This window comes from Tupaia chinensis, unplaced genomic scaffold (genome assembly GCF_000334495.1).
Source record: "Tupaia chinensis unplaced genomic scaffold, TupChi_1.0 Scaffold144006_1, whole genome shotgun sequence".
NCBI lineage: Eukaryota > Metazoa > Chordata > Mammalia > Scandentia > Tupaiidae > Tupaia > Tupaia belangeri.
Window position 1 is genome coordinate 3,910 of NW_006203858.1, and position 11,898 is coordinate 15,807.

Consider the following 11,898-nt stretch of genomic DNA (forward strand, 5'->3'; position numbering starts at 1 on the left):
AAATAAAGATAATGAGATTAAAATGTCACTTACTTCTAAGAGAGATAGGTTTCTGTAATTTCGCTTGGTCAGAACATGGTAAAGCTTCTAATTTAGGACTTTTTGCCTCCCATCTCTGGTAAGAGATTAAAGAAAATGTTTCTTTTATTTCTGTATTTTAAAACAAAATTTCTGTGATACTACAAAGACTGCCAGTAACTCTCCCACAATCCTGCCTTTATTTGCATAATCTTAGAATGATTTACAGCAGACATACACCTTGACTTCCCTCAGGGTTGGCTGGCTGGGACAAATGAATTCATAAATGTTTTGGGACAGTGGGAATGGATGTTGAAACATTTGCAGACTCTCCTGAAATTTAACAATAAGAAAGAAGTTATTTCACTCCTGTTCACAGAGGACTCATAATTTCATTTGCATATAGTCATCCACAATCTAACCCTCATTTGCTTGGCTATCCTGAAGGCAGGGTTCAATTAATCAAATGGAAGCAGTGAAGACATGTATGACCATTCTCTCTCTCTCTCTCTCTTTTTTTTTTTTCTGAGAGGTTTTTGCTATAGGGCACGAGCGCTCGCCAGACAGACAGAGAGAGACAGAGAGACAGAAAGCGAGAAATCACCCCCCCAGGTGGGATGGCCACACCGCAATCCCTTCTCCTCCATTCTCCTCTTGGGATCTTGGGCACACACGCACATGCACCTGGCATGAGTTTAAGCCACCAGGTCTGGGACTTGAACCACGGTCAACTACATGGGAGTTCAGCGACATAGTCGCTAGCTGCTGGTCCCTGTATGACCATTCTCTTTATCAACAAGATAAACTAACAGATCTTCTCTGTACCAATGGTAAACCTCATACAGAACATACTGTTGAGCTGTTCTTGTTTGTTTTAGAGAGATTTTTGCTACAGGGTGTGTGTGCATGCTGCAGAGACAAAGAGAGACAGAGAGACAGAAAGCTAGAAATCACTCCCCAGGGGGGATGGCCACGGCATAGTCTCTTCTCTTCTATTCTCCTCTTGGGATTTTGGGCATGCATGCACATGTACCTGGCATTAATTTTAAACTGTTGGGTCCGGCACTCGAACTGCAGTCGACCACATAGGAGTCAGCGATGTAACTATTACACCATCTACTGGTCCCTGAGCTGTTTTTTTTTTTTTTTTTTCCTTTTTTTTTTTTTTTTAAATTTTTTTTGGGGGTGTTATCCTCTTCAGAGAGAGAAAGAAAGCGGGAAAGTGAGAAATCACCCTGCAGGGGGTATTGCCACGCTGCAATCCCTTCTCCATTCTCCTCCTGGGATTTTGGGCATGAAAACACACACGTCCAGCATGATTTTCAAGACACCAGGTCTGGGACTCAATCATGGGGTTGACAATGTGGGATCCAGCCACTGTAACCACCATGTCGATGGCTAGCCCCTACTGTTGAGTTTAATATGAAATAAACATTAAACCTGCTCAAGTGGTAGTGCAGAGTCCCTGACTTCACCTTTGGAAGTAGAATCTTACCACATGAACGTAATTATTTCTCTATATTACTATGAACTATAGCTCATCTTATTAATTTATTTTAATTACGTTCTTTTTCAACATGGTATCTGAAAAATTTTAAACCTAGAGGAATGAATGCATGCATAAGTGAATGAATGAATAAAAATGGTATTTCTGGAACCAGAAGATGCATAATGGTTATGTTTCTGAACTTCCACATAGCTGACTGCAGTTTGAGTCCTGGACATGGCAACTTAAAACTCATGCTGCTAAAGACAAAACAAAACAAAACAAAACAAAACACACACAAAAAAGTCCCAAAAACCTCACATTGGGCATGCATGCCCAAGATCCCAAGAAGCAAGTGGAGGAGAAGGGATTGCGGCGTGGCCATCCCCTCCCCCCCCAGGGATGATTTCTCCCTTTCTGACTCTGGCTCTCTCTGTCTCTCCAGCAAGCACACGTGCCCTATAGCAAAAATCTCTCTGAAAAAAGGTATTTCTGATTTCTGAGATACAGTGAGTTGGTTAAAAACGTAGTATCTTGGGACTGGCAGGGGAAGTGGTGGTTAAGACGCTGAACTCCCACATGACCGACGTGGTTTGAGTCCCAGACCTGGGAGCTTGCTGTCTCGCTTTCCCTTTCTCTCTCAGTTGGTCTCTCTCTGGTCAAATTGAAAAGAAAAAAAAGATAATGATAAATAAAATTAAATAAATAATTTTTAAAAATTAAAAAAAAGATTTCTGTAATTCCTCCTTAAGTGTACTTCCTGCACCTAAAAGTCTGATTTTTTAAAATAATCTTTAGTTTTGATAAAAATAAAATATATACACTATGTATGTCAGTATTGTTCTTTTAAAAATCATACTATCAAGTATTGAAGGAAGTCTTTCAATGGAGATTTCATTCTTTAGTTTTAGAAAATGGTCCCACATTGTTTTTTTAATCATTTCCTCTCTTGCATATTTTCTGTTCTCTCTGGAACAGGTCCTGTAAGTCAGATACTGAGATTTTTAGGTTGTTGTCCTTATCTTTTACTTTTTTCTTTAACTTCCTGAAAGATTCCTTCAATTCTGCTTTCTGATCTATTATTGGTCTTTTAAAATATTTGAAATTTGAGTTTTTAATTTTCCGGAGTTCTGTTTTTGTTTTCTGAGTGGCTTTACTAATCACATCTGTCTCTTGTTTCAGGATGTAATACCATCTCAAATCTCTACAAAATTAACTAAAACCATACAGCTTCTCTTCTCTTCCTTGCATTACCTGTTTTATGTTTCCTTAAGACATTTCTTTTTTAATTCTAGTCCGTTTCTCTCGTTTGTATTGCAGGCATGCTATGTATTAAGTATAGAAATGTCTGTGAAAACTGTGTACCCGAGCAAAGTTTGCCAAAGGCCAGTGTGTTTGTAGGTTAATAAAATGTCAAGGTAGGCGTAAGGTTGTGGACACTCCCAACTGTCATGACGTGAGTTTTTTTTTTTCCCCTGAAATCACTCCATTTCTCTAGGAAGAACACTCTAGGTTTTTGCCTGGGGATGGAACATCTCATGGCTGAAAGGTCGTGCAGCAAAAGGATGTGTGTGTGTGTGTGTGTGTGTTTTCTGTTCTTTATTAAGACTTTTAGATACTTCCTGCTCTGTTTTTAGCCCTTTCTCTCACCCCTTCCAGAATACTTGAGCTATTCTTTCCTTTTCGCATTTAGAACTTTGCCATCCCTGCACCTGAAGTCTTTCTCCTGTGCCTCAGCACTGGCAGCCTCGGCTTTATCCCACGACATCAGTCACCATTTATCTTCCAGCTATTTTTCATCTTCCAGAACTTGAAATCCCTCTGGTGGACTCTGGTTGTTCTTATGTATTTTTAAGTTCTTCTTATTACTTTACTAACATTTTGGTGTAGAAAGAAGAGGCATTCAATACATGCATTCAACTTGCCTTCAGTAGCCAGACCATCTGCTTAATTTATTTTATTTTTGGAGAGGTTTTTTGCCTGTCCAGAAAGGCAGAGAGAGAGAGACAGAAAGCAAGAAATCACCCCCCAGGCGTGATAGCCACCTTTCTTCTCCTCTTGGGACCTTGGGCATGCACGCGCACATGCCCGGTATGAGTTTAAGCCATCGGGTCTGGGACTCAAACCGCAGTTGGCTACATGGGAGTCCAGCAACGTAGCCATTATGGCTTCTGCTGGTCTCCCTATCTGCTTACTTTAAAAGTGTTTGTGTTACAAAGTTCCCCCTGGAAATTTGGTTTTGTGACTAGTATAAATTCTCTGCCTAAATTAAAGAAGTGATTCTCTGAGACGATAAGAGTAAGGTCCAGATAACCTTGGGTGGTTTAAAGTTTCCTACTGAGTAATCAGGACCAGGGGAGAGTATTTAAGATACTCCAAAGGGAGTGTGAGATAAACTCTCTCATCACAATTTAAGGAACCTGGTTACTTATTTACAGTTGAGATAAGATAGGCAAATAACTCAAGAAGTTCTGTGAAAAGTACAACAAACGTTTAGTTACGATTAAAAGTTTAAAAAGTCCTTTCTAGTCCGCTGTTAAGCCTTGTTGCTGTGCACATCTGAACCTTTGATTTCCTCCACATTTCTAGCACCCCAGAGAACAAAACTGCGGCATCACCCGGGCAGGCCCCTCCTGGTCCTGCTCATTCACAAAGAATTTCCCCTTTGAGCCACGAAGACATTGGCTGGTTATTCACAACACAGATTCCTGGGGATTGGCTGAGACTGCAAATAAAATACTGTTTACCCGGAATCAAGTTGATAAGCTACAGCATAAATGTACACAGATTCCTGCTCCTAGAATATAACATGAAGCATTCGCTCTCTTTTCTCCTAACGTTTTCATGCAAGACCCAGAAAGGACACGTCTCTAGCCAAAAGAGACGGTTTTTAAGTATAAAAAGAGAAAGAAGCAGCAGCCTAAAATGGGTCTACGGAGTTCTAAAAACCCCAAAGCCAACCAAGCTCGGATTCTTCTCCTGGGACTCGACTCTGCTGGGAAGTCTACTCTTCTATATAAATTAAAGCTTGCTGGGCCCATTATAACCATCCCGACCATCGGCTTCAACGTGGAGATGATCGAGCTGGAAAGGGATCTTCCGCTCACAGTCTGGGATGTTGGAGGACAGGAAAAAATGAGAACCGTTTGGGGCTGTTACTGCGAGAACACCGATGGGCTGGTGTACGTCGTGGACAGCTCGGACCGACAGCGACTGGAGGACTCTCAGAGAGAGTTTGAGCGCATTTTGAAGAATGAGCACATTAAAAATGTGCCTGTCGTTCTATTAGCCAACAAACAAGACGTGCCTGGGGCCCTGACCGCTGAGGACATCACCAGAATGTTCAAAGTTAAGAAGCTTTGCAGCGACCGGAACTGGTACGTGCAGCCCTGCTGCGCGGTCACAGGCGAAGGGCTGGCCGAGGGGTTCAGGCAGTTAACCAGATTCGTGAGGAGCCACATGAAATCAAGAGGCGACACGTTAGCGTTTTTCAAGCAACTGAAACTGTGAAAAGGGTCAGTCCTCAAGAGAGACAGTGATGAAATTAAAAGGGTAAAAAAAAAATGTTTTATTTTCCTTTTCCATGCTGAGTGAGAAAAGCAAGCTATTGAGTTGGCAAACTTCCCCAGAGATTATGTTTCACCTAAATTCAGTTAAATGGCTCAGAATAATATCTAGAAAGTATTTTTTGTTGGCCAGGAACTTCAGCTAACTATGTGGTAACGATCATTCGAGAATGAAAAGCAATGTTCTGCAAAATGTTAACATGTTGGATGGTTCAGAATGGTCATATTAGGGTCCAAATAAGTTATGGAATTATTAATTTTAACTGACCATCAGAACAAAGTTTAGCTTAATGTCTGCTAAGAGAGTCAGAATTTGTTCAGATTGTTGCTAGCAGGATTGAATTTCCGGTATTGAATTTCCACCATGACCTCATGTAACTGGGTGATGTGAAAAATCAACTTTAATTATGGAGAGGAAAAAGTCTGATGTTATTTTGTAATTCTTATTACCTAAATAAAGCTTTTCTCTGGTTCTTACCCCACCCACCCCCCTTTTTTAAAAATCTCTGGCTGAGAACTTCCTTTAGCAAGTCTTAAACAATGAACTGCAGATCTTGAATTGCCAGAGGCTGTGCTCTCTCTCAGGAAATAGAAGTGTAGTAAATAAAAGCTCTGGGGACTAGGGTAGACCTTCAAGTTGAGGGCAAGATCTGAACTTAGGGCTCAGCTCCAGGCTCAGCTCCCAGACCTGCTTCCCTAGAGTTCAGTGTCACCGTCTTTACTTGGGAACCTGCGAACAGCTCATTGTACTGGTCAAACAGGTACCAGACTCAGACTTTGATCTTAGCGTGCAATTCAAAGCGGGCAGTACCGGAAAGCTGGTAGCCAGAGTTCGGCAGTCGGTGCTGCTGCAAGACGGCTTTTGGCCTGGGGAAATGGGAAATGGGAAATGTTTTATGCAGAAGATGGCGGTTAAGAGTGTTGGTAACTCCCTGGAACCCCTTGAAGGTGCAGGTTGGTCATCTCCAGAGGTGCTGTGAAGGGGTTGGTGAGTGGAGAGGGCAAGGGAACTCTGGAGATTGAATCGGTATTCCTCTGAGAGGCCCCAAATGCCCAGAGACACCTAGTCCTCACAGATACACTTTCCTTCTACTCCACCTCTGACGAGGCCAATTTGGGCTAAGAGCGGTCCTCAAACCGCCACAGCAGCCCGTAAAACTCTTAACACATAGGAAAACAAAGGCACAGAGCCTAGTAGCTGGTTGCTTTCACGGTTTTCATCTTTCATGCAAACTATGATTTGTCCAACAAAGATCTGAGAGCTTCTTTCTGTGCTGATACGAGGTGGCCTTAAATAACAAAGTAGACGTACAAGTAGGTAATAGTTATAATATTAGTAGTTTCCGAAACGTGTGCGTGCCAGGCATTCTATTATACTAAACACGCTCATGCATCTCATTTAATGTTCACAATTGCCCTGAGAGAAATGGGCATTATTCTCAATTTTCAAGACGAGAATAACAAGGCATCAACAGAAATAATCACGAAACACCACTTGGTATTTTCACGGAGGAGTGGCAGAGCCAAATTCAAATTCAAATTCAGCTGTGTCTGACTCAGGTCTGTGTGGTTAATTGCCCTGATGGTGTTTTACAGATAAGGTAAGGTCTTTGTCTTCAGTGAGCTTACAAGACAGAATTAAGAATAAACCCAGGCCCTATTTACATTGCTTTTATAGATGGTACTTAGAAAAATAAGCCAGGCAGAATAAATTAAGCGCAATAACAGATATATAAGAAACACGCTGTAAGACTGGCAAAATATTTCTGATTTCAGGAAGATGAAGGCAATTTTCAATTATTATAGTTGATTTTTTCCTAAGATTTTCTTAAAAAAAGAATTATTTTACTTTGTTATTGTTGTTGTTGTTGTTATTATTATTAATTTGACCAGGGAGAGACAGGGAAAGTGAGACAGCATTGCCAGATCGGGAACTCTAACCATGGTCAGCTGTTTAAAAGTCCAGCACCTTAACCACTGCGCCACCTGCTGGCTCCCATGTTTTTTTTTTTTTGAGAGGTTTTCACTATAGGGCGCGTGCGCTCGCCAGACAGACAGAGAGAGACATAGAGACAGAAAGCGAGAAATCACCCCCCAAGGGGGATGGTCACGCCGCAATCCCTTCTCCTCCATTCTCCTCTCAGGATCTTGGGCACGCATGCACACGCGCCCGGCGTGAGTTTTAAGCCACCGGGTCCCGGATGCGAACCGCGGTCGACTACGTGGGAGTCCAGCGACATAGCCATTACGCTAACTGCTGGTTCCCTGTTTTGTTTTGTTTTGTTTTGTTTTGTTTTGAGAGAGATTTTTTTTGTTACAGAGCCGTTTGTGTTCGACAGAGAGACAGAGAGACAGAAATTGAGAAATCACCCGCAACTTGGCCACGCAGCAGTCTCTTCTCCTCCATTCTTCTCTTGGGCATGCACACACACACACCTGGTGTGAGTTTTAAGCCACTAGGTCTGAGACTCAAACCATGGTCAACTACGTGGGAGTCTAGCGAAATAACCATTATGCCATCTGGTGTTCCCAAGTTTTTCTTAAGTTTTAAAAATACCAAACCTCAAATACATACTTTCCCTCACAATTTACCCATATTTTTAATTGACTCATTCTAATAATTTTTTAAAAACTATTTTTGCCATAGGACATGTGTGCTCGCCCCAGAGAGACAGAGGGAGCAAAAGTGAGACATCGCCCCCCGCCCCTCCCATGGTCATGTCGCAATCCTTCTCCTTCATTCTCCCCTTGGGATTTTGGGCATGCACACACACGTGGCCAGCATGGTTTTCAAGCCAAGTCTAGGACTTGAACTGTGATCAGCCATGTGGGAATCCAGCACTTTAACCACCACACCACCTGCTGACCCCCATCCTAGTAATCTTTTAAACATTTTTCTTCCATGACTGAGAGAGGGAGAGAGAGAGAGAGAGAGAGCCCCAAAAGAGTCTTGACGCTGTGAGCCCCCCTCAGCCAGCCCCAGACTATGGGCACATACACGCCCAGCTTACTTGGGAGTGTCTCTGGACACAAATCTGGAATCTTGCCATGAGTATCAGCCTCACGGAGAGGACATTTCAGTGCCACGCCACTGGCCAGTTCCCAGCCTACTGATATTAAAATGAGAGGTCACTAAGTTACTTCTGTAGACAATGTCTTCTGGTGTTCCTGAGTATTTTGGTCATCTGAATTAAGTCAAGTCTCTATGGCCAGTCTTAGCCTGAAGTAAAAAATTTTTAAAAACAGGCTGAAAAAAATATAAAAAGCATTTTAAACGTTCACTCCAGAAAGTCCCTGGAGGTACGCAGTGGGCAAGTATTCTACATTGAGAGCAAAGCTTACAACATAGCTTTATCCTGTCATGGAAACGTTTCCCCATCTGGTAGCTGTTCCTCCAGGTCTCTGCTGATGCTGTCCCAGAAACTTCAGTGCTCTCATGCTTAACTCACTTTCTTGGGATTCAGTCATTTTTTCCCCTTCGATTGCTGTTTTCTTTTTTATGTTAATTTCACCAGTTTTTCCTTTTTTCTGGCATTTCCCTCTGATTCTCTCCAGGATGCTCCTCTCCTCTTTCACACACACACACTTGTACACTCTTCACTCTAATCTACTAATAAAGCTCAAAATTGAGGGAAGGGAAAAAGACTAAGCGGACAGTAGCAAAATATTCCCCAGCAGGTGAGAGGAAAGATGCTGTGAATATTCATGCCTTAATACTATCACACATTTCATTTCACTTTTGTGCATTCCTTCCAGGCATTTCATCTGCATATTTTAATTTAAAACAAAATTTTTAAAGTTTATGTTTTTTGTGAGCAAAAGAGACAGAAAGAAAGAGAGTCAGAGTCAGCACTCTGAAGGGTCTTGACCCCGCAGCCACCCCCGCTCAGCCAGCCCTGGGCCTTGGGCATACAGGTGCCCAGTGCACTCCCGGGGTCTCAGTACTGGAATGGGAGTCTTCCCATGTGGTCAGCCTCTTAAGAGTGTCATTTTGGGACTAGCAGATGGAGTAATAGTTATGTTGCTGGACTTCCACGTAGTCGACCGTGGTTCAAGTCCTGGGCCCAGTGGCTTAAACTCACGCCAGGCACGTGTGCATGCATGCCCAAAATCCCAAGAGGAGAATGGAGGAGAAGGGACTGCAGCATGGCTATCCCTCCTGGGGGGGGGGGTGATTTCTTGCTTTCTGTCTCTCTAGTGAGCACAAGCACCTTATAGCAAAAATCTCTAAAAAAAAAAAGTGTCACATTTTACTGTTGTGATGCTGTCTGATCCCTATTTTATTTATTTTAAAACAAATTTTATTGTATATATTTGAGGTTTACAAAGTGATATTATGGAATACATAGAAGTGGTCAAATGGTTACTTCAGTGAATCAAGTGAGCTTATCTATCACCTCACATGGTTCCTTTATGTGTGTGTATGTGTGTGACAAGAGCAGCTAAAATCTTATTTAACAAAAAAAGCTCAAATCCATACAATTTTATTCTGTCATTTATCTGTAGCAAAGCAAAACTTTGATCAAAACTAGCACATTACCAGGAATCTGATAACAACCAAGAGCCTATCTCTTCTGGTGTCCTTTGGCTAAAGATTTAAAGAGTAAATCTTAAATCTTAGCGATAAAAGTAAATTAGTAAATATCTGTATTCGATTTTCTCAGTATTTGAGGTGGAAAAAGTCCCTGCAGGATACAAGAATTAATAGCGGTAAATAAATCAACAAAGCAGCAGCATTATCAGACGTGTATTAAGATTAACTTGTCATTTTCAGAAGCTGAACAGTCACTATGTTCTGGTGGGGAACACAGGGAGTTTCGCCAAACCAGGGAAGACTAGGGGTTTAGATGGAGCAAGTCCTGTGGTTCCAGTGCCCTGTAGGTGGCACTGCAGGGCAGACTCAGAGGCTGAATCACTGCAGTGAGTTAAGTATGTGGAGGAACAACTCAGGGATGCATGTTGCCTGAACTCTGCAGACCTAGGAGTTGCTCTGTTTGTTAATGAGCTTTCTCTCCAGACAGCTGGAGAGGTTGAGAGAGACAGAGACAGAGACACTTCTGTGGCAGTGATTTTTTTTTTTTTTAAGATAGAGATTTTTGCTATAGGGCATGTACACTCACCAGAGAGACAGAGAGAGAAAGAGAGAGACAGTGAAAAAGCACCCTGCAGGGGGCATGGCCATGCCGCAATCTCTTCTCCATTCTCCTCTTGGGATCTTGGGCATGGCATGAGCTTCAAGTTGCTGGGTCTGGGAGTCCAGCGATGTAACCATTACAGCATCTACTGGTCCCTTCCTTTTCAGTGTTAATGAGTATTTTTTTTAAATAGATTTTTGCTTTAGGGCAGGTGTGCTCACTGAGGAGACAGAGAAGGAAAGCCAGAAATCACCCCCCAGGGAGCATGGCCACACCACAGTTCCTTCTCCTCCATTCCTCTCGGAATTTTGGGGAGGCACGCACACATGCCTAGTGTGAGTTTCAAACCACCGGATCTAGAACTCCAGTTGCAGTCGACTATGTGGGAGTCCAGCAATGTAACCACTACGCCATCTGCTGGTCCCTTCCTTGGCAGTGTTAATGCGTATTTTAACATAATAAACAAATCATGCCATGAGGATTCCAGTCCACCCAACTTTTAGCAAAGTGTTGACTATTAGCAGATTAAATTACTTCAAGCACAAGAAAACACATTTTACCTTGAAAAGTGCCATGCAGATATAAAGGATGGTTATTAGAGGGTGGAGTTGTATGAATAATATTTTCACAAATGTTATCTCATTTTGTACTTATGAGGAGGGCATGACAAATGTCATCAACCCTATTTAAGGATATGTGAAAAACATTTAAGCAGCTACCAATCTATTCCTCCGATTGCCCGGATTTAAGGGGAAAAAATCCACATGTGTAAATATTATGACACAATAAATTTAGCAATAATGTAGCACATACAGTTTCCCATTACGTGTCTATTTCTTGGGGCTGGCTATGTGGCCTAGGAGTTAAGGCAGCTGGATCCCACATGGCTGACTGCAGTTAGAGACTCAAAGCTGGTGGCTTGCAAAACACACCGGGCGCGTATGCATACATGCCCAAAAGCCCAGCAGGAGGGAGTAATGGAAGAGCAGGGATTGTGGCATAACCATTCCCCAGGGAGGATGCTTTCTTGGCTTGCCTTCTCTCTGTCCCTTTTATTCCTCCCTTTCTCTCCTTCTCTCTGGTGAGCACAAACACCCTCTGGCAAATTAAAAAGAAAAGCAGAGAAAAGCTGCAGTTTGAATCCCTGGCCGTCAGCCTAAAACATGCCAGGCACATGTGCGAGTGTCCGGGATCTGAGGGCTGGAGGACTGGAGGACGGGTTTTGTGACGTGCCCACACTGTGGAGGGTGCTCCCCTCTGTTTTCCCTCTCACTTGCTCATGTATGCACTTAATCATGAACAAAGGGGAAAAAATATAAAAGATTAGGTAGAAAAAATGTTTTTAAAAAGTCAAAACTATAAAGAAAGGTATATTCAGAGAAGTCTCGCTCACATCTCCATCCATTTCCTCTGTCCTGACCTTAACCATCCTTATTAGTTTCACAATTATCTTTATCTTTGCAAAAATGAGCAAACGTATTTTATTTTATTCTAATTTTCTTTTTTTCTTTACTCAGAAGGCCGTGGTTTGTACATGTAGAAGAAATAACTTTAAAACGATGTGCTTCCATTCTCACTATCACAGTAAAGAACAGGGAAGACTCCTTAGTGCAACAAACTGATTCTCATACATCTGTCCTCAAGGTCTACATAAGGTAGCATTGTTTCTAAATCAGGGCGATTTCCTTCCACT

At 42.3% G+C, this 11,898-nt stretch overlaps 1 protein-coding gene across 1 annotated transcript; it reads left to right on the plus strand.

The window, feature by feature from the left end:
• Positions 1-3,833: 3,833 nt before the first annotated feature.
• ARL14 (ARF like GTPase 14) lies at positions 3,834-5,546 on the plus strand. The gene has a single exon (XM_006165705.3). The coding sequence runs from the start codon at positions 4,430-4,432 to the stop codon at positions 5,012-5,014; it is 585 nt and encodes a 194-aa protein (XP_006165767.1). The 5' UTR covers positions 3,834-4,429; the 3' UTR covers positions 5,015-5,546.
• The last annotated feature ends 6,352 nt before the right edge of the window (positions 5,547-11,898 follow it).